Consider the following 27,747-nt stretch of genomic DNA (forward strand, 5'->3'; position numbering starts at 1 on the left):
TAACAGTAAATTTCATTTTTTCCTCTTTACCTAAAACTTAAGATTTTAATAGTTGGATTTATTTTTCTTTCCAAGAACCAACCTTACAGTCCTCGAAATCTACCAATGTACGAATCTATCCATCATTCATAAAGGAAAGGAACACCTAAATTACAGAGAGAGATCATCTTTGAAGAAAGAGATGTACTAAAAAAATAGAAGCAGAATAATTAGTCACCAAATTAAATAAAACAGCTGACAAGATACAGATTAACAAATTCAAGCAATGGAGCATGTCACTGTATTCACGTTACAATGAAAAGAATGTACTTTATTATATATAACAAATATCATTAGCTGGGCAGCGAAACTTACTAAAACAGGGATCATTCAGGGCGGGTAGGCTGTAGTATTTTCCGAATTCACCACTTCCGTGCGTGAGAAGACCAGTGAGGATTCCGTTAAACGGATTCTCTGAAGCTGTATTGATTAACAAAATAGTATCAGACTCTTGATTTTCTTTAGCATCAATTGTATAGATTAATTTAAAATGAAAAACTTATTTATAGCTTCTGGTGGATCTATGATTCTTTTTTTTAAAAAAAAAATGGAGTAGGGAAAGGAAATATGAGAAGGAAACTAAAGGTGGGCAAAGCAAACTCTCACGTCCTCAGTAATCAAGAAAACAACTAAACTATAACATTAAACTGCAAATACATTCAAGACCATAAATTTTCTTTCACTCGCTATATTCACATTAATTTCATGGTAAATGAAACCTTACTCGGCATTACTACCAAATCAGTCTGCATAATTCATTCAAGAACTAGCCAATTACAGAGTCTTCACTATTTTTTCAGCTTCAATTTGATTATTCCAAGGAAAAGGAAGAAAATTAATGAGCAAGAATCACTTGATAATACAAATTACCTTTGCTTAATAAGTTGCCGATCCCAAATGGCAACGCCCAATTACACCAATACTAAACAATTTGATGAAATACAGATGAAAATTCAACAAGGAGTAGCTGGAATTCTCAAAATAGCAAATCCTAGAATTGTGAATTTATTCCAATTTGCCTCCAAATAGCAGCTCTAGTTAAATCCTTCCCCAAATTTGTCAATTTCCGAAGAATGAACTATTAACAACTCCAAACTGGATTGAAAATGGTATCTAGTTTACCACAAAACAGGGGCAGGTAAAATCAAATAAAAAGAAAAAAAACTTTACTATGAAGGGGTGTTGAAGTAACAGGTAAAGTTGTTGCCATGTGAGCAATAGGTCATGAATTCAAGCTGGGGAAACGACCTCTAGGAAAAATGATAGGTCATGAATTCAAGCTGGGGAAACGACCTCTAGGAAAAATGTAAGGTAAGACTGCATAAAGCGGAACGGCCCTTCACCGGAATCGGGCACAGCGAAAACTTCAGTACAGCAGCTAGATTACAACAAAATAATAAAAATCTCAAGTATTCAAAAGCTACTAAAATATTAAACAAATTCAACTTTCAGTCAACAACAACATAATAGCAGGCAAAATAAAAATGAATTAGTAAATAGAACAGACTAAACAAAATTTATCAAAATTAGCTTCAGTGTCTTCAAAAGATAGTGTGGTTCTTTCCTAGCAAAACCACATTACCAAATGCTCTACAACCCAAAAGACAAACATACAGGTACAAAAATACTAACAAATTCATCATCTCTAACAAAACCCTTTCCGCTAATTATTATCAAGAAAACAAGAAACCTGAAAGTCCACAAATAAAGACAGAAGGCATCAGTTCACCATCTTTGACTCCACAATCATATCCCAAATCCTATAAACCGTCGAAACACTTTTCCAATCTATTTTGAAATACCAAAAATTAATCTAATTTTTAATTTAGAATGACGATTTTCTTCCTAGCCTAAATTCAGTGAACAATTGTGTCAAAGAAAAAGAGACAAACACAGCATATTATAGATATTTACCTCTAGAAAACTGCAACGCGGAGAAGCAGAATTAGCAAAAACCAAAAATAGCTAGAAGAGTAAAAATGATTAAAGGGATGAAAATAGAGAGACAATGAATGAGGTCCGTGGAGTAGTTGCTAGTAGAGAAAAGGCGGTGAAAAGGATCAGAATAGAGATAGAATGGAGGCAGTGGAGAACAACTGTAAGCTTTGAAGCTTAAAAGACAGAAATGCCCCCTCAATGCCAAGCAGGCATGTCGAGGAGGTGTGTGCTTATTGCCTCTTATTACAGATAGTAAGTATATATAAAGTAATTTTGGGTAAACCCACTGCGCGTAACTTGCATCGACCATTGTCAGAGTAGCAAGCAACAAGCACATGCTCTCGAAGCCAAACTCCCAGTTCCTGCGTGCACTTCCACCATGTGGAGATATACGACGTGCCCGTCAATTGTTCGATGAAATTCCCAACCCAGATATACAATCGTGGACGCTCTTGATCACCGCATACAAAAAAAGCGGCTTTCCAGAAGAAGCATTGAAAGTCTATGAGGAATTGGGGGAAAGGAAAGTCCTTCCTGATCAGCTGGCACTGTTATCGGTAACCAAGGCTTGTGCTGCTTTGGGCAACCTGATAAAGGCAAAAGGGATTCACCAAGATGTAATCAGATTTGGTTATCGCTCTGATTTGCTCCTTGGAAATGCACTGATTGACATGTATGGAAAGTGTAAATACGCTCAAGGTGCAAGAGATGTTTTTGATAATTTACGTGCTAAAGATGTAATCTCTTGGACGTCGATGAGTTCGTGTTATGTTAACTGTAAACTTCCAAGAGAGGCGCTAATGACTTTCCGTGAAATGAGGTTGAAGGGAGTGAGACCTAATCCTGTTACATTGTCTTCTGTACTTCCCGCCTGCTCAGATTTGAAAAGTTTGAATTTGGGTAGAGAGATTCACGGGTATATCGTTAGAAATGGAATACACGATAATGTGTATGTTAGCAGTGCTCTTGTGGACATGTATGCTAGTTGTTCAAGTATCAAACAAGCGGAGTTAGTATTTAATAGTACACATCAGTCTGACTATGTTTTATGCAATGTCATTATGTCAGCATATTTCTCAAATGGGGAATGTGACAAAGCACTTCGCATCTTTGATCAGTTGCGAAAAGGAAGAACTAAACTGAATCACGATTCCTGGAATTCTGTTATTGGAGGGTGCATACAAAGTGGAAGGACAGATAAGGCGCTTCAAATACTTCATGAAATGCAGCAGTCAGGTGTAAAACCAAATAAAATCACAATCACCAGTGTGTTACCTGCTTGTATAGATCTAGGAAGCATAAGAAGAGGTAAGGAGATTCATGGTTGTCTCCTTCGGCATTTATTCTTGGAAGATGAGACAGTGTTCACTGCTTTGGTATTCATGTATGCTAAATGTGGTGATCTGGAACTATCCAAAAGAGTCTTCTATGTGATGCCAAAAAAAGATACTATTGCTTGGAACACAATGATTATTGGAAATTCAATGCATGGGAAGGGAGAGGAAGCCTTGCTGCTTTTCCGCGAAATGGCAAGTTCAGGGGTGAAACCCAACTCCGTTACCTTTACTGGCGTCTTATCAGGTTGCAGCCATTCCCAGCTGGTAGACAAGGGCCTTATGATATTTTATTCAATGAGAAAGGAGCATGGAATTGAACCTGATTCAGAACATTATTCATGCATGGTTGATGCTCTAAGCCGTGCTGGTCGGCTAGAACAGGCATATAATTTCATCCAAAGCATGCCCATGAAACCAAGTGCTGCTGCTTGGGGAGCATTGCTTGGTGCATGTAGAGTATATAAGAACGTGGAAATGGCACGAGCTGCTGGAGAACAGCTGTTGGAGATTGAGCCAGAAAATGCTGGGAACTATGTTTTGTTGTCCAATATTTTTGAAGCTGCCAAACTACGAGAGGAGGCCTCAAAAATTAGGAAATTGATGAGAGAAAGAGGAATTATTAAAGTTCCTGGCTGTAGCTGGATTCAAGTGAAAGACAAAGTGCATACTTTTGTTGTCGGTGACAAGAATAGTGCTCAAACTGCAGACATTTACCGCTTTTTGACTGAAGTAGGTGAAAAGATGAGGTTAGCCGGGTATTTACCCTGTACGGACCTTGTTGGACAAGATCTTGATGCAGAGGAGAAGGAATACAGTTTGTGCAATCATAGCGAGAGGCTTGCTGCTGCCTTTGGGATTCTTAATTTAGACGGTGCGTCATCCATTAGGGTGTTCAAAAACTTGAGAATATGTGGAGATTGCCATAATGCCATGCAGTATTTGGCTAAAATTGTTGGGGTGCAGATCATTGTGAGAGATCCTCTTAGGTTTCATCATTTTAAAGATGGGTTATGCTCCTGTAGCGATTTTTGGTGAAATACCAAACACCGCCAAGTATTAAACTTGATAAACTGCAAGCATAATTAATTCTTGAGGAAATATTTTGATTATGCTCCTGCAGAGATTTTGATGAAATAACAAATGCCACCAAGTATTAAACTTGATATGCTGCAAACGTGATTAATTCTAAAGGGATATTTGGAGGATCTAAGCTGATAATACAATGGAGAAGGTTAATTTTGTTTTTCTCCATGGAAAATAGAAGTCGGAGTATGCAATCCACTGTGACTGTGCTTGCGGGTGAAACTAATGATTTAAAAATTTTTGCTGGCACTAGATCCATGATATATACTCAGCACAAAGGTACTATGACCTAACCCTGTATGCAAATAATGTAACAACTCTTCTAACCACCTTTAGGCGCACCTCATTATGTGTCTGAAGGTTGTCCTTTCAGAGTGGCGAACTCCTAAGCAAGAAAAAAAGTGCTACTGCCAGTTTGATACCTGGGACTAGAATAGGAATTTTAGATGTTCACCGGTCAATATAAAAAATAAGGTGATTGTTACTTCATTGGAATTTGTCCCAAGGAAAAGTAAGCATTTATATTGGCTCCTTTCTTCACTCTCTTGATCAATTGATTTCTCCACATTTGTCTGTCTATTTCTACTTTATTGCGAATTTCATCTGCTTTACCACTGCATGATCTATGATGGGCACTAAGTTGTTTGTTATTCATCAGATATATACTGGTAAGAATAAGCCTTGTGTGGTTTTAACTCTCTCAACAATAAAAGAACTACTTAATCGAGCTTACCTTTGCTGAACACATTCACTAATTTTGAGGATTGTGGAGTCTAGGGGATATGGATTCTCATTAATTTGCTCCTTTCGATGATGACAATACTTTGTACTCTATCCTGGGTATGTACAAGCATTAGAAGTGTTTGTAACTGGCTATCAGCATGAAATATTACTCAAGCTTGATAATATACAGCAAGATAGTTGTTTCAATGCTTGTCCAAATTGGGTCACAGAATGTTTAACCTTGTAACTTACAGCAAAATTCAGACCAAGAAATGATACACAAGTTCTAGAACTCTCCATTATTCAAGTTGGGCATACCAGATACCCTGGATTTTTACATCCTTGGGGACCTTTGCTCCCAGATCTGTATCAGATGGCTGGATGCTCTCAAATACTCCAATGACCTCACCAGTCTCTGGCTTGCTCTTGGTAACACTCAAGGTGATCTTTCCTGTTGAAGATGCAGTGTTCTTTACATTCTCCTTCTCAAGCTCCTCCTCGTCTCCTCTCCCTCCGGCAGGCAAGGCAACAGCGTTGTCATAGCCAGTAGATCCACCCCGGCCCTTTGGGTCAAGGAAGGATGAACCTCTGTATGATGGCACAAGGAACTCACCACTAAAGTTTTCTGGTTTGCCGCTTGCCACTAGCTGCTTGATAGTGAAGAGGAAGGGCACACGCTCACCACCAGGAAGCTGAACTGTAACAGCAGCATAATCAATTCCATCCTTCTCCTCAAACTTAACAGTGCCGTCAGGAGACACTTCGAATGGTCCCTCAATCTCATCAAGAGTGTAGGTTAAGCGTGTCATGAGCTTGGTTTTCTGGAATTCTGGGGCTGAGTTCTTGCTCACACCCTCTGCCTTGACCGTGAATGATGTGGGCTCTAAGCAGAATTTCTGGGCAGTGTACTTGCCTGGTTTGAAGGCAAAGCTGTCCACACCTCCTTCAATTGTAGGGCACTGGTTAGCAGTTCCAGTTCCCTTTACTTCCATGTATGTCTTGCTTTGAATTTCGTCGAAGGTTAGACGTTTTGGAACTCCTTCGGCATTTGCTCCCTATGCAGCCATGTGTACAAACTTTAGGAATTTTTGCATGAGAAACAAGAACACGAAGAAGTAAGCCTCAGAGTCCCAAATAAGTTGGGGTCAGCTATATGAATCCTTATTGACCATGTTTCCACATATAAGTTCAAGTCATGTCATCATCATACCCAAATAAAAATATAAGTGAAAATTAAATTAGGCATACACAAATTATGATAGAATCCTTAAACCAGTTAATCCTTATAGAAACATGGATGCTTGTCCTGAAATAGAGATGACAACATTAACATCTAGAAATGGGCTTGGAAATTTTGACAAGGTATTGGATGATAGGATATAGACTGATCTTAATTTTGCATGTGGCAATGTGAGGGTATACAATGTGCGGCAATGTAAAGAAGCCTTCTAATGTATTTCTACATACTCTCAAAGACATCAAAGGCTCTCTACTACTGATGTAGATTCTGGTCCAAGAAGTTGAATGATAGTGAATATGAGGCCTACAAGTTTTAAGAACATTTTACTGCTTTTAGAATTATCGATATGTCATACTTAAGATAGCATTCATCTTTAATCCAGTTGTAGTGTTTCTTATCATCTTAAATTTAGGTGATTGGATTTACGCCAACGGAAACCATAAACTTCATGCATAATAGAGGGATATGACGATTTAATTTTTCAAATAATGAATGAAATTCCTCTTTCATCCCATCCTATTCCCATTACTGATCTACTCATAGTTAAAAAGTGCCTTTCTTTCTTTTGTGCCTGCTCATGATCTAAACGAGTCAGAACACACCAGTACATGTTCCTAATTGCTGACAAGCGGGGTATCTCTGGGACATTTTCCATTAGTTGTCTTGTATTTCTAATAATAAGTTGTTATATAGATTGCATGTTGAATTGAATACATAATATGATGTGCTGGTTTAGAAAGATCCTAGTTGAATGATGATGAAGAACTGCTAATTTGTATTTTTTTTAAGTGACTCGAGCCTATATACAATACCTGAAATTATACTGTCTAAATTTATGAGTCTTTATTATGCAGGCAACAGCACCAGATATATGGGAAATATGGACATGAAGCAGGCAGAATCGGGTAAGAAAAGGAACTTACTGAGACGACGAGAGCAGAAGTGGCAAGGGCAAAACCAGCAATCTTGGCAGCATCAGTGCATTTCTGAGCCAATTCCTTGATTTCAGTTTGCAAAGAGCAAGTGAGCCTGGCTGCAGCTGGTTCAACACCAAATGCTTTGCTCACACTTTGTGCAGACCTCAACTGCAGGTTGTTTCTAGCACCAACCTTTGTTGGTTGCATAAGAGTTGCAGCTGCTTGTAGAGAGGCAGCCATAATTTGCCTTTTTTTCTTGATCAAACTCCTGTGCTCCTCTCTGTTTCTGGTTTGTTGGAAAGTGGATGAGTGGCAGTAAGAAGTGGTTCGTATGCAGAGGATGGACAAATTATTTTGGTGGCTTTGGTGCGAGTAAGATAAGAGATAGGATAAGGGCCATTTTTCATTGGTTGATCTGAGCTAATGCCTCTTATTTGGTGGCTTGCAACGTGGCAAATTTTGTGTTCAGGATAAAGATATTCATTTTTGTAATTTTGGTAGGGAAGTGATGGACGATGGCCTTTTACATTATTTGAAGCTAAAACCCTGTAAATATTTACTCTCGTATTTGCACCAAATCACATAAGTTGATTACTTGATCATGGTTAATTATTTGTTGAGATAGTATGTATTACGAAAGAAAAGGTTCAAAAAACAAAAAAACAAAAAAAAGCTCTATAACTAATTGAAAACGGATTAAATTTGCTCTCTTTCCACCTATTAAACCTTAGTCCATGATTTTACCGTAATTATGACATGGCTAATTATGTGAGGATTTCTCTCTTTCCCAAGGAAAACATAATTCTAGCTTAGAGTACCTTGTTGTGTGTTCTCTCTTCCATTTTAGAAGTACTATTGTTATTATTTTATTATTATCTTGTTCTTTTATGTATTATTATTATTATGATTTTTCTTCTTTTTTTTTTGAAACTCTCGACAATTTACAGCCGCTACAATATCAGTCACAACTTTTGTCCTTTAGATGATTGTGCGCACTAGATAAACCTCTCACTGTATAATAGCTTGCAAACTATAGGGGACTAGGCAAGCAGACTCGAGAGAATTGGATTGGGGATTGTGCGCACTGGGTAAATCCCCCACTGTATAATAGCTTGCAGACCACAGGGGACTAGGCAAGTAGATTCGACTCAGAGAGCATTGGGAGGGGGAGGGAAGGGAGGGGGGAAGGTCAATTCCGGGTTTACTTGGGTTATTTTTACTATTTTTATTGTCAGATACTTTTTTGTATATGGTTTTTTTGCGATAGCTTTTACTTGTGTTTGTCAAACCTTATGATTTTTTTTTTTTTTTGCTTATACCCGATCTTTCCAAATCTCTTTTATGAAATTTCACTACATATACTATCGTTGTAAATTAAATAGGAAAAAATTCATAAAAGCACAACTTTAGTTTGAAAATTACTAAAAATCCCTTCAGTTTGAAAAAACTACAAATATCCCAACTTTTATCAATTTAGGTTAAAAATTGAGGTACATCCTAAAACACTTTTTTTTTTGAATTTTAACTTTACCAACTCTTTCTATATTAATGGCTACATTAACGCCAAAATTTTGGTCACGATTTTATCCCACAATTTTCTCCTCTTCTTCTTCTTCACATTTTTTAATTAAGGTATTTTTTTCCTAAATTCATTTTCATTTTCTTCTTATTATATTCAATGGTTTTTCTCGAAAATCAAATTAAGCAACACCATATCCCTTTAGCTCACCCGATTTGATTGTTTGGAGTTTCGTGTTAAAGATGATGATATTTTTTGTGCTCGAGTTATGGGTAAAGTTACTATTTCGGAGAAGAAAATTATTCCCGGTGAGGTTATTTTCGACTGATTTTTGGTTATCGGTATTTCAGGTAAACCTTCTAATCCAATAATATTTTGCTGAGAGAAGCAAAAGAACAGTGGAAAGCTCCGACAAAAGATGATACGGTGACCAACGGATTTAAAGTCATTTATCTTTTCGAGGAAGAAAAAATCCAACTACACTCACCTTGAAAATGCTCTCTAATCATCAAGTTACTGGGAAAAAAAACTGTGCATTATTATCTCAAAACAAAAATTCAAGATCTATGGAGACCTTCAGAGCAATTTTTTGTATATGTTGTTCTCTACTTTTGTTGTTATATGTATCTCTTGTTTTTTAAATTTTAGTGAAATAGACATATTAAATATACAAGTTAGTAAACTTAAAGATGTATATTGTGTACGAGTTTGTTTTGTATGTATCTTACACTATTTTTTGTTTTAATTCAAATATTTATACCAAAGATACATATTCTTAATACCCAAGTAAATATACAACTTTCAAAATTTATACCCAAGTAATAATGTAGGCAACTACATACCATTTTCTTTCTTTCCTCTTTTTTTCTATTCTTTCCAGCAACTAGTAAGGATACGAGTTTAACTTAGGTTTAACGCATTAATAGAAAAAAACCAATATTATCACCAAGATCAATATTAAAAAATAATTCAATTAAAATGAAATTAAATTGAGTTTGATTTACTGATGAACTGTAAATAAAAATATGACTAAAAATATTAACTACTAATTAAACGACTAGTACTCATTGATAACGCTCAAATTACACTCTTGAATAGGTGTAAGCGATCATTGTCAATATAAAATCCAACTAGGTTGGGATCGAATTCCACAGGAAATAAGGTGTGAACTCAAGTTGTTTACGATATAATTTACTGCTAGTTTACTGTTTCCTGAAATGGGGGTTTAAGTTTTGCAAATAATTGTTTATCACTTTGAATTTAATGTTTGTAACCAAGATTTTATGAGATAACCAGGATTATGTTCACTAGGGTTTACAGAACATGACAGATGCTACCATTAACTCAAGGTTCTCACGGTGGTTAGGATGACAAGCTATCTTTATCGATGATATGCTCAAATGTCTCTCGACCTATTTGAGCGTCTGATTTTCGAATCCTCTCAGACTTAGGGAATCGCAACTCACTGCCCAGATTTTATCTCAGGTTAATCAACCTTGTTACAACGCTGATTATTAAATGAAGCCTTTCCGAATCCCTATTGATAATTCACTTCCTACTATTTATGATTTCTTTCTCAAGCAAACCTAAGTAGGTACGCCTATTGTTTGCAACCAACAGACATAAATTCTAATCTCAGAATTACCAAGAAATCCTAACACCTATTAAACCTTGAGTAATTAATTACCACCTTATCATGACCTAACCCTAGATCCTATAATCCAGGTTAAAGATGTTTAGCCACTCATAATGCAAGAAATAAGAACACAAGTTGAATTCATAATTGAAAGGATTAACTTACAACGATGAATGAAATCAAAAGTGAACTTGTATTTGAATCACAAGGCAAAACTCCAAGATAGATTCCTCTTCCAATAATAATAAAACCCTCTAATCAAAGCTTTTTATAGTTAACCCTAAATAAGGAAATAAAATAGAAAGTTTCAGATTTTCCTCGGAATAGACGACAGCACCCATGACGGCCTATCACGGGCCTGACAGCCTATCACGAACGTCGTCAGATTCTCTTTAATGTTGGCTTTTGCTGTCTCAGGCTGACGATGATCATGACTGCCTATCAGGAGTCTGACGGCATGTTATGGATGTCATCAGCTCCTCTTCCATTTTGACAATTTCTGCCTAAGGTTGATGATGATTCTGACGGCTTGTCACACTTTTGACGTCTTATCAGTAGATATCGTCACAACATTCAATTCATGCCAACTCCCTGGTTACGTTTGACGGCAACTATGATTGCCTATCACGGGGCTAACAACTTGTCACAGATGTCATCAGCCACACCTTTCTTCAAATTTCTCCAGATATCAACTTCTTTGCCTCCATTCTTGTTGGTCCTCTATCCCATTAGCTTAATCTGTAAAATTAACATAAATACATCAAAAAACGACAAAAGTTGCTTAAGGCCTCACAATTATTCTAGGTTAAAGGCTTTAAATGTGTTTGCAATTAAGCACACATCAATACCTTCAACTTAAAGCAATTGCTTATCCTCAAATAACTTAATCCATCTAAGGGAACACATAGCACATTCAGCAGCCAATTTTTCATTTAAGCTCGACACAAAGTTATCCTTTCAATGCCAAACAAACTAATACCAACTGTGCATATCATTGAAAATAGCACTGTAACACTGAGGAATCAAGCAGCAGCATCAATCTTAGCCGCAATAACCATTCACATATCAATGTCACACTATCTAAACAAGTAAGTAGCTAGCAATGATACCAGTGTGCCCTCACAACAAAGAATTCCCCCTCTTCTCATATAAGAAATTCAATAATGCAAATATGGAGTTCATCACAAGACTCTCATGCTAAAAAAAAAGTTCCAGTCAATGTATGCCAAGTGCTATAGGCTTTCCCTTATTTTCGTTACCAAAATCCTCAGATAGGTCAGCTAGAATCACTATAGGACTTCTTTTAGGCTTGTAGTATAGTTTGGGGCTGGTATGATATTCAAGGTCATTTAGGGTGACTATGCCTCCTTGACACTACACTACTTTCTTGAGGCTCACTTATTATCCTCTTTGTTTTCTCCTCTTCTCTTATAAGAAATCCAAATTCAAGTTGGGTGCTGCCCTCTTTTTTTTAATACCCAGTTTTTATTCTTTCTCCTTTATTCCACCCTTTGTCATACTCATTTTACACCACACACCCCTATAATAGCCACCCTCAACTTAGGACGTTTACCTAGATCAAGGTACTCAGTGTCCAAGGAAGGCCAGGGATAAATAGGTTCATTGTGGTATAAATGGAAAGGTGATAGTCATACGAAAGAAAGGGTCAATTTAGGCTCTAAACAGGGATCAAGGGGTGTTATGCATACAGGAAAGGATATTTAGGCTAAAAGAGGGTTAATCAATGACAACCTATGATCCTGTCCTAGCTCCTATCCTAAGACCATGTCAAGACCAACCAGGCAAGTTCTGGCTTTAGCATACATAGGGAAACAAGTAATAGCTCACACACACCTGGCACACAAGTATATCATAGGCCACCACTTATTTAGTTCATGCAAGTTTTTTTTTAATGATCATCAGGCAACTATAACTAATGCCACAACAAGATTCACAATGGTCAAAAGTAAATATAATCCACACAGTTTATCAAACAAGACATTGGAAGGATGTTCAAAAGTCGAGCAAGGACATATCACTGCCTTTTTATGCTTGTATTTCTCCTAGTTTCCCAAAGCTATGTTACAACAACAGACTACCCTACACCCTCAACTTAGAATTAAAGCAAAACTAAACTAAGAGTTAGAGTATACCTGGACTGGGTCGGTCTCTGGGATCATGGGTTGCCTCCCATGCATCACTTGATTTAACGTCGCGGCACGACTCAGGTATCTCGATTACCTCAGACTTCATCGAGACAGATAATGGTAATGCTTTTCACTAATTATCTTGGGCCAATGTAAAGCTTCACTCGTTGCCCATTTACCTTAAATGTGCTTTCGTTTTCATTTTTGAGTTACACTATTCCAGACGAGTGGACTTGACTAACCTTGAAAGGACCTGACCACTTAGATTTCAGCTTCCCTGGGAACAATTTGAGTCTGGCATTAAACAAAAGCACCAAATCCCCCTGTTTGAATTCTCGTTTCTCTATTCTCCAATCATGGTACTTTTTCATCTTTTTTTTATACAGATTTGCTCGTTCATATGCCCTGAGATGGAATTCATCCATTTCATTCAGTTGCCCTAGTCTCATCTCTGATGCTTCCTTCAAGTTCAAATTCAACCTTTTGAGCGCCCATAAAGCCTTGTGTTCCAGCTCTATTGGCAAGTGGCAAGCTTTTCCATAGACCAGCTGAAATGGTGACATGCTAATGGGTGTCTTAAAAGCAGTCCGGTATGCCCACAAGGCATCATCAAGATTTTGAGACCAGTCTTTTCGTCTAGCATTCACCATTTTAGCTAGGATGGCTTTAATTTCATGATTCGACACCTCCACTTACCTACTGGTCTGTGGGTGGTACGGAGTAGCCACTCTGTGTTATTTCACTCTATATTTTGCCAAAGTTGCTTGGAATAATTTATTGCAAAAGTGAGATCCTCCATCACTTATGATAGTACGTGGTACTCCAAAGCGAGAGAAGATGTTCTTTTTGAGAAATGCAACAACCCTCTTTCCTTTGTTGTCATCCAAAGCCACAGTTTTGACCCACTTAGAGACATAGTCAACAGAAACCAGAATATACTTCATCCCGTACGAGCTTACAAACAAACCCATAAAGTCAATACCCCAGACATCAAATAATTCCACTTCAAGCATCTTAGTCAAGGGTATCTCATGTCTTTTAGAGATTGACCCTTGCCTCTGACATTGGTCACATTTCTGCACAAAATCATGGGCATCCTTAAACAATGTTGGCCAATAGTAGCCAATCTGCAACACCTTCCTGGCCATTTGGTAACCCGCATGCTGGCCCCTAACTGGGGAAGCATGACATGCTTTCAGTATACACAATACGTCTACTTCCGATACACATCTTCATATGATATTATCTGCACATCACCGAAAAAGATAAGGCTCATCCCAGAAGTAGTGTGTTATATCATGTAAGAATTTTTTAATTTGATAGAAAGAAAGATTTTCTGGTATGACCTCACTCACAACGTAGTTTGCATAATCCGCGTACCAGGGCAATGTTTCCACAACAGTTGCCAGGATTTCCTTATCAGGAAATGCATTATTTATCTTTGTTTCATCACTAGCTTTCTGTTTACCTTCCATTCTAGACAGATGATCCGTAACCTGGTTTTCACAACTTTTTCTATCTTTGACCTCGAAATCAAATTCTTACAGCAGCAACACCCATCTAATAAGCCTTGGTTTTGCATCCTTCTTAGCCATCAAATACCTCAAGGCAACATGGTCAGTGTGGACCACCACCTTGGTCCCAAGCAGATAAGCTCTGAATTTCTCGAAAGCATACACCACAGTCATCAGTTCCTGTTCAGTTACTGTGTAATTCTTTTGTGCTCCATTCAGTGCTTTGCTGGTGTAATATATCAAATGAAACAACTTATTCCCTTTTTGTCCTAATATAGCTCCTAGGGCAACACCGCTTGCATCACATATTATTTCAAATGGTTTTGCCCAGTCAGGTGCAATAACAATAAGGGCCTCAATCAGCTTCTTTTTAAGGCACTCAAATGCCTTCAAGCTCTCATTATCGAAGAAAAATTTCACTTCCTTCTCCAAAAGTTTACAAAGTGGATTTGCAACTTTTGAGAAATCTTTTATGAATCTTTGATAAAATCCTGCATGACCAAGAAAACTACGTACTCCCTTTACTGAAATAAGAGGCGGTGATTTCTCGATAACTTCCACCTTTGCTCGATCAACTTCAATCCTTTTTTCAAAAATTTTGTGGCCAATAACGATACCCTCCTTTACCATAAAATGGCATTTTTCCTAGTTAAGCACTAGGTTAAATTCAACACATTTTTGCAAGGCTACATTCAGATTCTCCAGACACATTTCAAATGAATCACCCACCACAGAGAAATCATCTATGAACACCTCTATGGTGTCTTCCACCATGTCAGAGAAGATAGACATCATGCACTGTTGAAAAGTGGCGGGTGCATTGCATAGCCCAAATGGCATCCTTTTAAATGCAAAGGTTCCATATGGGCATGTGAATGTCATCTTCTCCTGATCTTCAGGAGCAATATAGATTTGGTTATTCCAGAATAACCATCCAAGAAGCAATACCATCCCCTACCAGCTAATCGATCAAGTATTTGGTTCATAAAAGACATTGGGAAGTGGTCCTTCAGAGTCCAAGAGTTTAAATTGCGGTAGTCCATGCAAACTCTCCACCCAGTTACTGGCCTGAGTGGAATTAACTTATTCTTTTCATTAGCAACTATCGTCATACCCCTTTTTTTGGACACACATTGAACTGGACATACCCCGATGCCAGGGGGAATACTAATAATATCTGCGATGGTCCGTTCGATTGCTCTCTTGTGCTTCTAAAGGACTAAAATAAGTGCCTTTACCTGTTATTCTTTCAAATCAGCTACAACAATAACAGGTAGCGTACGCCCTTTACCCAGAAACACATATCGTAGGTGTCCGGGTAGCTTCTTCAACTCCAACACTGGGGGTTCTTCAGTAGATGGCTTAGCTGGTGGTGTTGGTCGATTAGCAAGGTCAAGGTCTAGACTTTTAGGAGCATAAGGATATGAACCCATGCCAGTCAAGGCACAAACTATTTTTTTATACTCCTCAATGCCTTCACTATCATAGTTCATCATGACCGCGGCCAAAGGTTCGATAACAAGTTACTCAGTTCTGGGGACATCCTGTTTATTCTCAAAATACACCTCAACTACTGAGAACACACTCATTTCCTTATGTTGTTTCATTGATTTTCCCACATCAAACCATATCACTTCATCGTTCACCTAGAATAAGAGCTCATTCACTCTCAAATCGATCAACACACTTTTGATTGCGAGGAAAGGTCGAACTAAGATTACGGGTACCTCGAAGTCCACCTCGCAGTCCAGAATGACAAAGTCTGCAGGGAATATGAAATTTGAAACCTTTACCAACACATCATACAGAATGCCAACAGGTCGCTTTACTGACCTGTCCGCCATCACCAGTTTCATGTTGGTGGGTGTGGGATTTCTCATACCCAACTTTTTATAAATAGTCAATGGTATCAAATTAACTCTTGCTCCCAGATCACACAGTGCTTTAGTGAACTCTATAGTTTTAATTGTGCAGGGAATAGTCACTGCACCTGGATTTGGCTTCTTTTGCATTAAGGTGCTTGTAGAAATAACGCTGCAAAGGTGGAGATCTGCCTTCAATTTGTAACTCACTGCTCATTTCTTAGTAACAAGGTCCTTCATGAATTTTGCATATCCTGGCATTTGCTCAAGTTCCTCAATCAAAGGCATATTTATTGTCAATTGCTTGAGCATTGCCATGAACTTGCTGAATTTGGCATCATCGACCTTCTTTCTCAATCGTTGAGGAAAGAGAGGTGGTGGTTTTGGGATGGTTTTTAACACCACTTCCTATTCCTTCTCCTTCACCTTCTTCGATGCATCAACAGAGCTATATGGCTTCTCAAACTCCACTGGGTAGTTTTCTTTTGGTTCATCCGCAACTTTCTCACGATTCATAGACTTGCCCACGGAAGAGCCAAATAAGATCTTACCACTCCTAGTGGTAATCACCAGATATGAGCCATCAGTCTTCTGACTCTGAACCATTTCACTAGGTAGGTTGCCACTTATTCCTTGGTTCAGTGTTGCAAAAAGTTGGTTTATCTGTTGCTCCAACTGATTGATAGAAGTAGAGTGTCAATTAACCAACTGATTCAGAGTAGAAAATTCACTCTTCATAGTAAGTACCCCTTAGTTGGTAGCCTCAACTCCCTTTAACAGTTTTCTATCATATCCTTCATAAATATCTTCCCTGATCTAGTTGCAACAGCCTTCCAGTTTTCAGGAAGAATATACAGCCTACTTCTGTCATTGCTGCTTCTTCAGTTTTCCTGCTCCCTATCTCTGTAACTAAGCTTGTCATAAATGTTCTGACCTTGATTTCCGTAGCTATTGCCTCGGAAATCCCCCTGATTATTAATATAATTAGCCTCTTCTTCAGGCTTCTCATCAAAACGGTCCTGAGAAATCACAACCTTTACTTTCTCCGTCTTTCCCAATAATAAGTGCTTGGTGAGCAAGTCCACCTGAGTTTTTAGATGGGCCATATATTAATCCCTCTCCTCATATCTCCAGTGTTGTTCGGCATTTATTCCTACAGGAATAGTAGGGCTTGTCACCATAGAATCCCTAGTATACCAAGCCCAACTTCGTTTGGCTATCTTATTCAGCATATCTGCAGCATCTTGAAAGAAAAGATCAACAAATGAACCACCAGTAGCATTATCTACAATTGGCTTCGTTACGGAGTTGAGAGCCCTGTATAAAGTCTCCATCAAATGTATGTCTGTCATATTATGGTTCGAATACTGTGTCAGCTTTTTCTTGAACCTCTCCCAAGTTTCATGCAGGGCCTCAGTCGAGAGCTGTCTAAAATTATTGATCTCATCCCTCAACTGTACCCTCCTGGAAGATGGAAAGAAACTTTCTAGGAAATCTCCTTTCAACCGCCTCCAGTTGCTTATAGAATCGGGCGTCAGCTCGTTTAGCCACAATATTGCCTCCCCAGAAAGGGGCAACGGGAATAACCTCAATCGGATAGTATTCTGGCTCACTCATGGGTTATCAAAAGATATGCAAATGGTGAAAAGTTTACCAAATGCAGGCTGGGGTCATCCCCAGGAAGGTCTCCAAACAACCCCTTCTGATTCAGGAGTTGGATCATCGTGCTTGTAATATTGAAATTTGCACCAGGTGCCAACGGAGGAGGAATGATTGTACCCGTTGCACCTGCTCCATCCACATCATCATCATTAAACTCATACTGCAGCGGTTGTTCTGCCATTCTACTTATACAATGGAGTTTTTAATTGAGTGGTTCTTGGCGTAACCTGTAACGATCCTACAAATAAACAAAAACAACAACTGAATGTAAATCTAGAAAAACTTAACTAATAGCAAATTAGCTCAGAAACTTTTAGTTTACAACCATATTCCCCGACAACGATGCCATTTTTTGATAACGCTCAAATTACACTCTTGAATGAGTGTAAGCGATCATTGTCAATATAAAACCTAACTAGGTTGGGGTTGAATCCTACAGGGAATAAGGTGTGAACTCAAGTTGTTTACGATATAATTTACTGATAGTTTACTATTTTCTGAAATGGGAGTTTAAGTTTTGCAGATAATTGTTTATCACTTTGAATTTAATGTTTGTAACCAAGATTTTATGAGATAACCAGGATTATGTTCACTAGGGCTTACGGAACATGACAGATGCTACCATTAACTCAAGGTTCTCACGGTGGTTAGGATGATAAGCTATTTTTATCGATGATATGCTCAAATGTATCTCAACCTATTCGAGCATCTAATTTCCTAATCCTCTCGGACTTAGGGAATCACAACTCACTGCCCAGATTTTACCTCAGGTTAATCAACCTTGTTACAGTGCTGATTATTAAATGAAGCCTTTCCGAGTCCCTGTTGATAATTCACTTCCTACTATTTATGATTTCTTTCTCAAGCAAACCTAAGTAGGTACGCCTATTATTTACAACCAACAGACATAAATTCTAATCTCAAAATTACCAAGAAATCCTAACACCTATTAAACCTTGAGTAATTAATTACCACCTTATCATGACCTAACCCTAGATCCCATAATCCAGGTTAAAGATGTTTAGCCACTCATGATGCAAGAAATAAGCACACAAGTTAAATTCATAATTGAAAGGATTAACTTACAACGATGAATGAAATCAAAAGTGAACTTGTATTTGAATCACAAGGCAAAACTCTAAAATATTATTCTTAAGATAGACAGAGAGAAAAGTCGTATGTTGTAAGATAGATTCCTCTTCCAATAATAATAAAAACCCTCCAATCAAAGCTTTTTATAGTCAACCCTAAATAAGGAAATAAAATAAAAAGTTTCAGATTTTCCTCAGAATAGACGACGGAGCCTGTGACGGCCTATTACGGACATCGTCAGATTCTCTTTAATGTTGCCTTTTGCTGTCTCGGGCTGACACCGATCATGATGGTCTATCTGGAGTCTGACGGCATGTTATGGACATCGTCAGCTCCTCCTCCATTTTGATAATTTCTTCCTAAGGTTGATGATGATTCTGACGGCTTGTCACACTTTTGACGTCTTATCAGCAGATGTCGTCACAACATTCACTTCATGCCAACTGCCTGGTTACGTTTGACGGCAACTGTGATCGCCTATCACGGGGCTGACGACTTGTCACAGATGTCGTTAGCCACACCTTTCTTTAGATTTCTCCAGATATCAACTTCTTTGCCTCCATTCTTGTTGGTCCTCTATCCCATTAACTTAATCTGTAAAATTAACATAAACACGTCAAAAAGCGATAAAATTTGCTTAAGGCCTCGCAATTATTCTAGGTTAAAGGCCTTAAATATGTTCGCAATTGAGCACACATTACTCATGCAAACAACTACTTTTACATGATCTTTTATTCATTAATTATTATTATTAGAAAAAATTTAAAAATGTTTACTCTTTCATAATCATGGAATCATCACCTATCAAGTGATCTATCTTCAGGGTGCTTCTACAACCAAACATGTGATGTCAACATGATTTTCATAGAGAAAATTATCCACGAGATTTTTCTCTTTCTTCTTTAGCGATACTTGATAAAGGTCAATCATAGGTTTGAGAGCATGACAGTCGCATGCATAGTGTCCTTTTTTGTCACATTGAAAACAAAAAATTGTTTCATATTTCTCATCTTTTCCTTTCTCCTTTCGATGGTGTTTTTGTTTGATGAATGAATAATACCAAGAATAGGTTTTTCTCTTGATTATCATGACCACGACCACATTCATGACCACTTATAGAGCCACGACCTTTTCCACGTCTAGCATGGTGAGCCTATATATCATTCATTTTAGGAAATAGTGCACATTCGATAGGTCAATTATTATAATTTTTCATTAACAGATCATTATTTTGTTTAGCCACGAGAAAATAAGAACCCATTTTAGTATACTTCTTGAAAATTTTCTCTCAATGTTACAAGAACACATTCGAGTCATAAAAGATAGAGAGCGTCTTTTTTATTATATTATCATAATTGGTGGTCGCTTCATATAGTTTCAACTGAGAAGAAATTCTGTGTTGTTTTATGGGTACACAAGAATCTGTATATGACAACAACAACTTTAACACAAGTTCAAGTATAAAACAAGAACAATTATGAAGTTATGTAACACCCTCAATATAAGATCAAAAAAAACTTTCAAAGAAGTGTGTTTCTCAGAAAATTAGATGAAACAGAAAAAGGCCAAGTCCACCGACTTCACGGAGTGTCCTTAAGGAAATAATTCCCCTCAAGTACCTGAGGTTGCAAAATTTTCCTCCCAGGATAAAATGACTTAACAATCCGACTGTAGTGGTACCTCAAACGAACGGATTCTCTTTGAACTCACTCAACAGTTTGATGATCACATGGAGTATTTTAGAAGACAAGAAATATTTTCAAGTACAGAAAAATTCATACTAAACCTGTGAAAAATACAGGTTTATATAATCATTAAGTGCCCCTTCCAGAAGGTGGCAATGATTCACCGGAAAGGTGTATCTTTTCTGAACAGTCATGTCTATCCATTCGCAAGAGTGTGTCTTTTTCGAACAGCTACAACCATCCACACAGTCATACCTTTTCCCAAAATAGTGTGTCTTTTACTCAAAGAGTTGTGTCCCTTCCAAGAATTTTTTATTTTCCATTCACACCAATTGAATCCAACAATCCCCCACATGAATGGGGAATGACTGCTCTTTTTAAAACTTTACGGACAAGTATGTGATCATCAAGCAAAAACTGATTGTATCCGGATAAGTTGGTTTTGCTTTGAACTTTCCATAGTGAACATGCATTGGATGTACTCGGTCAATCGGTATATTTGATATCTTTGAATCGTTGAGCTTTAATGTAAACCTAGATAACACAGGTCACATAATCAGCCTTTTACCATTTATGGTTCTCATGATTTTGTTCGTTTCAGCCATGAACAAGTCCCGATTTCATGAGAGCTTAGATAATAGGACTTTACTAATATTCTCCTTGAAATGTCTTTCACTTAGCCCTCACATAGGTAATTTCTAAACGTTCAATCCTAAAGATTAAAATATTTAGTCATATCTTCCAAATTTAGATAATCATTAAAAGACTTCACACCATAAGTCTTATCCTTATTTACTAAACATTTCTACATTATGAGAATGGGTTGGGTATATTGACAATGTTGAACCTGTCAGACACAACTTTGTTTGATCTTCTTGAACCTAGCTCTTGGAATCTCTAGTCTGCTAGGTAAAGTTATCGCCATGCTGACTTGTCCTAGGCCGTAAACCCATTCCCTTAGATGTCCTCTCAACTCCTTCTCTAGTTAGGCCTTTTGTAAGTAGATATGATACATTATCCTTTGACTTCACATAGTCAATAGTGATAATTCCACTAGAGAGAAGTTATCTAACGGTATTATATCTCCATTTTATATGACAAAATTTACCATTGTACATCATGCTCCATGTCCTACCTATTGCCGTTTGACTATCACAGTATATGCATACTGGTGTCAGTGGTTTAGGCCAATAAGGAATATCTTCAAAGAAATTTTGGAGCCATTCTTCTTCTTCACTGGCTTTATCTAATGCGATAAATTTTGATTTCATCGTAGAGTGAGCAATACATATCTGTTTAGATGATTTTCAAGAGACTTCTCCTGCACCTATTGTAAATACGTATCCACTCGTGGATTTTACTTCATTTGATTCGGTGATCCAATTCGCATCACTATATCCTTCAAGTACCATGGGATATTTATTATAGTGCAAAGCATAGTATTGAGTGTATTTAAGATAACCCAAAACTCTTTTCATTGCCATTTAATGAGTTTTGTTGAGATTATTCGTGTACCGACTTAATTTACTAATAGCACATGCTATATCTGGTCATGTATAATTCATGATATACATTAAACATCCCAACACTCTTGCGTACTCTAACTGTGAATCACTTTCACCTTCATTCTTTTTAAGTGCAAAGCTCATGTCTAATGGAGTCTTGGAAATACCACATTTTAAATACTTGAATTTATCAAGTACTTTTTTGATGTAATGAGACTGTAACAATGCCAACCCTTGTAGAGTTCTATGGATTCTTATTCCTAATATTACATCCGCAACTCCAAGGTCTTTCAAATCAAACTTGCTCTTACGCACTCGTTTCATATTATTTATGTTAGAAATGTCTCTATTGATGATCAACATATCATCCACATACAAACAAACAATGACCTTGTGATTTAGAGTGTCTTTTATGTAAACACATTTATCACATTTGTTTATCTTAAACCCATTTTCCAACATGATTTGGTCAAACTTTGCATGCCACTATTTAGGTGCTTGTTTTTGTCCATAAAGTGACTTAACAAGTTTACACACCTTATTTTTTTCCTGGAACCACAAAACCTCAAGCTGTTCCATGTAAATTTCTTCCTCCAGTTCTTTATTTAGGAATGCTATTTTCATAATTTGATAGATTTCAAGACCATAAATTGCCACTAAGGCAATTAACATTTGAATTGATGTTATCCTCATTACCGCGAGTATGTATCAAAGTAATCAAGGCCCTCCTTATGTTTAAAGCCTTTTACTACAATTCTTGCCTTGTATTTTTCAATAGTATCATCCGTTTTTATTTTCCTTGTTCTAAAGGTTAATTTCCTAGAGGAAGATCAACCAACTCCCTTGTATGGTTGCTTAAGATTAAATCAATCTCACTATTAACTGCCTCTTTCCAAAAGGATGGTCTGAAGATGATATCGTTTCTTTAAATATTTAAGGCTCATTTTCTAAGAGAAATATTACAAAATTCGATTCAAAAAAAGTTGTTGTTCTTTGACGTGTACTACATCTTGAATTCTTATAATTATGTACATCCTCACTTGGTTCATCTCAAGGTCGTTTAGACCCTCCACAAGACTGTTCATGTCTATTTTTATATGAATAAATTTGTTCAAAGAATTTAGCATTACCTGATTCAATTATCGTATTTTCAATGATATCCAGATTTTTGAATTTATGAACCAAAAACCGACATGCTTTACTACTTTTAACATATCCTATGAATACATAGTCCATTGTCTTAGGTCCTATCTTTACCCTTTTAGGCATAGGAACTTGGACCTTCACTAGACACCCTCACACTTTTAAAATATTTTAAGTTGGGTTTTCTTCCTTTCTATTTTTCATATGGAATTAATTTGTGTCTTACTATGGGGCACTCTATTAAGTGTTTGGTAAGCTATAAGGATAGATTTTACCCATAAGTTTTGTTGTAAATCTGAACTTAAAAATATGACATTCATCATTTCCTTTAAGGTTCAATTTTTTTCTTTCCGCAATTCCATTAGATTGAGGTGAATACCGGGTCGTAGTTTGATGGACAATTCTATTCTCTACATATATTTCTGCAAAGGGAGATTCATATTTTTCGTCTCTATCACTTCTTATCGTTTTGATCTTTTTTCTCTAACTAATTTTCAACTTCTGTTTTATATTGCCTAAACACATCTATTGCTTCATCCTTACTGTTTAGCAAATAGACATAACAGTACCTAGTGCAATCGTCAATAAAAGTTATAAAATACTTTTTTCACCACGAGATGGTGTTGACTTCATATCAAAAATATCAGTGTGTATTAAGTCTAAGGGATTGAAATTCCTTTCAAAGGGCTTATACGGATGCTTAACATATTTTGATTCTACACATGTTTGACATTTTAATTTATTGCACTCAAAGTTTGGCAAAACTTCTAAGTTAATTAGTTTTCTCAAAGTTTTATAATTGACATGTCCTAATCGTTCATGCCACATATCATTAGACTCAAGAAAATAAGAAGAAATAAAACTTTTATTAATTTCAACATTTATTACATTCATCTTAAATAGGACCTCAGTGAGGTAGCCTTTTCCTCCGTACACTTCTCCATTACTAAGTATAATTTTTTTGAAAACAAATACACATTTGAATCCATTTTTATCAAGAAGCGATATAGAAATCAAGTTCTTCCTTAACTCTAGTACATACAGGACATTGTTAAGAGTCAACACTTTGCCTTATGTCATTTTCAGGCAGACTTTTCATGTTTCTTCAACTTTTGCAGTTGCAGAGTTTGCCATGTAAATCTTCTGTTCGCCTTGACTCAGAGTGAACATAGAAAAAAACTCCTTATTTTCAAAAACGTGGTGGATGGCACCGAAATCCATCTACCACTCTCGAGGAATTCCCATTAAGTTGCATTCAGGCAGCATGACACACAGATCATCCATTTTTTTCTTGGATTCAACCATATTTGTTTGGTCCTTCTTTTTGCCTTTCTTTGGGGCACGACAATCTATTGACTTATGGCCAATCTTTCCACAATTAAAGTATTTTCCCTTGAATTTCTTCTTAGGTTGATTTCTTTCTTGTCTAGCTTTCTTTCATTTTTTTTGAGTTGTTGTGGTCGTTTTTTACAATGTTTGCTCCATTCATTGCAGAATTTTTTTTCGACCTTCTTTCTGCAGCTTTGTTGTTTTCTTCAATGTGAATTCTAACTATAAGATCTTCAACTGTCATCTTCTTTTGTTTATGTTTCAAGTACTTTTGTTTATGTTTCAAGTAGTTCTTGAAGTCCTTCCTCATAGGTGGAAACTTCTCTATTATTGTTGCGACTTGAAACGCCTCGTTCACGATCAAACCTACAATAACGTTTATGTGAACATTAAGAATATTTTTAATATGTTCAACAAAGGTATTCATCAAACTCATACCTTCCGCGAGGAGATCGTGGATGATAACTTGTAATTCCTGTACTTGAGAAACAGCAGACTTGCTGTCAATAATTTTATACTCAAGAAATCTTGCAATGAAGAACTTTTTGGTTCCAGCTTCCTCAGTTTTGTATTTTATTTCTAGCATACCCCATAACTCTTTTGTCGTCTTCATTCCACTATATACGTTGTATAGGTCATCTTGGAGGCCACTTAGAATGTAGTTCCTGCATAGGAAATTAGAGTGTTTTCGCGTCTCCATAATGACAAATTTTTCCTAGTATGAAGTTCCTTTGGGCACCTCTGGAGCTTCTTCAGATGTAAATCCTTGAAGACACAACGTTGTAAGGCAGAAGAACATCTTCTGTTGTCATTTTTTAAAATTAACACCCGTGAATTTTTTGGGTTTATCCACTGGTACCATTACCTGCAGAACACTCGTACGACTAGTTGTGGCAACACTAGTTGCTACCACAGTCGTTGTAATATCATGCACATGACTGTCAGTAGTCATTTTCCTGTCACAACAAGACAGTAAATTTTTAGTATATCAAAATACTACTTATAAAGTTGCAGTAACCTTAAATACCCCTTGTTTATAGTTTAACGATAAAATTTTTATGACTTCCAATCATCAACCGAATGACTTCTAACTTGTGATGCAGATTTATATCTTCAAATCACTTGTCAAGTTCAAATGGAGTAGAAATCTTTAAGTTTTAATCTCCAAAAATCAAACAATACAGATTATGAAAAAAAATTGTGAAAAAAAAATTTCACCAAACAAGCAAAAAAAAATTCTCAATTATTTCCTTAAGATTGTTGTTTTACGGGTACACAAGAATCTATATATGACAACAACAACTTCAACACAAGTTCAAGTATAAAATAAGAACACTTATGAAGTTATGTAACACCCTCAACACAAGATCAAAAATACCTTTCAAAGAAGTGTGTTTTTTCAGAAAATTAGATGAAACAAAAAATGGTCAAGTCTCCTGACTTCACGGAGTGTCCTTAAGGAAATAATTTCCCTCAAGTACCCGAGGTTACAGAATTTTTCTCCCAGGATAAAATGCCTTAACAATCTGACTGTATTGGTACCTCAAACGATCGGATTCTCTTTGAACTCACTCAACAGTTAGATGATCACACGGAGTATTTTAGAAGACGATAAATATTTTTAAGTACAGAAAAATTCATACTAAACCTGTGGAAAAATGCAGGTTTATATAGCCATTAAGTGCCCCTTTCGAAAGGTGGAAATGGTTCACCGAAAAGATGTATCCTTTCTGAACAGTAATGTATGTCCATTCGAAAGAGTGTCTTTTTCGAACAGCCACAACTATCCAAACATTTATACCTTTTTTCAAAATAGTGTGTCTTTTACTCGAAGAGTTGTGTCCCTTTCAAGCAACTTTTTATTTTCCATTCATACCAATTGAACCCAACATTCTGAACATGTAGAACTGTACTTATGAATAGACTTATAGTCTTGAAATGTCATATGCATCCATTCATATTGTGCTTTTGGGAGGATGACTATCTTCAAGTAGTCAAACCCTTCTTTTTAGGCTATTCCACAAAACAAGTGGATCTTTCATAGTGAGATATTCTATATTCAGAATTTCATCAAGATGATGACATAAGAAATTTGTAGACTTAGCACGATATTGATTAGATAGTGTCTTCTTTTCTTTATGGCATCTCCAAGACCCATAGCATCAAGTGGATTTCAGCATCTAGTAACCATGAACTGTAGTTCTTGCACAAACTTTGAAAGGCAATGAACTCCCATTTCGTAAGATTATTAGCCATATGAAAAAAGGAAGAAAAATTATACTTTAGTGTTTAAATTTGAGATGATAGAGTTTCGTGTTGATAATGTGTTGTAAAATATAAACAGAGGAATAAGAAAAATCCCTCATGAAGGCATACTAAAAAGTACTAAAAAGACAAGTGAAAATTGAGGCATACTAATACTAACGTTAATATTAATACTTTTATTATTTGAAGGCAAAACAGTAGTACTTATACAGGGTTGGTGACTTTAGGGTTTAGCATTAGGGTTTTTCATGACCACTAGGGCTGCAAAAATTTATTTAGGTTGTGATTTAGTAGCTAAACCCGCAACTTGTGGCCCTTTCTAATTCTATTATGGAAAATTTACTTAATATAGCAACTACAAGCCATATATATGTGTGTGTGCGCGTATGCACGTGTGCGGGTGTGTATCACATCCTAATATACACGTGCGTGTATCACATCCTAATCTGTAACTAAGCACATGTGCAACACTTGACAACTTCCTCACATTTTTTCACTATGCTCACAATTTTGCTAGGCCAACTCAGCCTAAAACACTACAAATTGCTAAGAGAATGGTTGAAAGAACACACGAGAATTTATAGGAAGATTTATATTATAAAGAACTTGAATTGTTTGTTGTGTTCTTACAAATGAGTGCCCTCCTATTGATACTACTCATCTAGGGGCTAAAGAATAAATATGAATCGTGTATAAGTACCCACTCTAAAATTTGGTACATAACCAGAATGTTCCAAGGATTTTTCATGCAAATCTATGGAATTCTAAAGTCTTCTAAGGGAATTCTCCTTTGTCTCTAGAATATTCCACAAGGACTAGTCTTTGTCCTTATAAGCCTTCCACATGGGCAACTTTGTGTTATGTGGAGCCTACATGGCATGATGACATGTAGGATCATCATATTTTTCCTTACCTTATGTTACGTCATGGCGCATTGTTATTGCATGCCGTCTTTTATTGTAACAATGTTCCCCCAACTTGAGTGGTGCCATATGATAAGAGGTAAAAACGGGTGGCTTAGCTCCTGACTCTAACTTAGTCTGTGATCCATCTCAAGCCTAGAAGGTAAATGCTTAGGTAGCTCATTGGGCATAATGTCTCTGTTCTCCTA

General features: G+C 36.8%; 3 protein-coding genes across 4 annotated transcripts in view; 1 reads left to right on the plus strand and 2 right to left on the minus strand.

The window, feature by feature from the left end:
• Nucleotides 1–1,993, minus strand: part of LOC107858691 — a 6,217-nt gene extending 4,224 nt beyond the window's left edge. Inside the window, exons 1-2 of the transcript XR_007051837.1 lie at nt 1,954–1,993; nt 355–459 (exon numbers count right to left, since the gene is read on the minus strand). The gene's annotated coding sequence lies outside the window, so the exon portion shown is untranslated. The remainder of the gene's footprint in view (nt 1–354; nt 460–1,953) is intronic.
• LOC107858688 (pentatricopeptide repeat-containing protein At1g20230) lies at nt 1,646–7,620 on the plus strand. 2 transcript variants are annotated; one of them, XM_016703446.2, is made up of 2 exons: nt 1,646–4,676; nt 7,215–7,620. In XM_016703446.2, exon 1 carries the CDS (start codon nt 2,313–2,315, stop codon nt 4,347–4,349), a length of 2,037 nt encoding a protein of 678 aa, XP_016558932.1. In that variant the 5' UTR covers nt 1,646–2,312; the 3' UTR covers nt 4,350–4,676; nt 7,215–7,620. The 2 variants fall into 2 exon arrangements, with proteins under 2 accessions (XP_016558932.1, XP_016558931.1); XM_016703445.2 differs by having other exon boundaries at nt 2,042–4,908.
• LOC107858690 (oxygen-evolving enhancer protein 1, chloroplastic) lies at nt 5,258–7,642 on the minus strand. The gene is made up of 2 exons (XM_016703449.2): nt 7,284–7,642; nt 5,258–6,175 (listed from the first exon to the last, which is right to left on the minus strand). Exons 1-2 carry the CDS (start codon nt 7,515–7,517, stop codon nt 5,420–5,422), a joined length of 990 nt encoding a protein of 329 aa, XP_016558935.1. The 5' UTR covers nt 7,518–7,642; the 3' UTR covers nt 5,258–5,419.
• Nucleotides 7,643–27,747: the final 20,105 nt, after the last annotated feature.

Source organism: Capsicum annuum, unplaced genomic scaffold, assembly GCF_002878395.1.
Source record: "Capsicum annuum cultivar UCD-10X-F1 unplaced genomic scaffold, UCD10Xv1.1 ctg83390, whole genome shotgun sequence".
Taxonomy (NCBI): Eukaryota; Viridiplantae; Streptophyta; class Magnoliopsida; order Solanales; family Solanaceae; genus Capsicum; species Capsicum annuum.

Bases quoted from the DNA above. Each gene is read 5' to 3' on its own strand.
- LOC107858688 (XM_016703446.2), top strand. From the start codon at position 2,313: ATGCTCTCGAAGCCAAACTCCCAGTTCCTGCGTGCACTTCCACCATGT.
- LOC107858690 (XM_016703449.2), bottom strand. From the start codon at position 7,517: ATGGCTGCCTCTCTACAAGCAGCTGCAACTCTTATGCAACCAACAAAG. The intron at 6,176-7,283 runs GTAAGTTCCTTT...ATGGCTGCATAG, and splicing joins CTTCTGCTCTCGTCGTCTCA to GGAGCAAATGCCGAAGGAGT.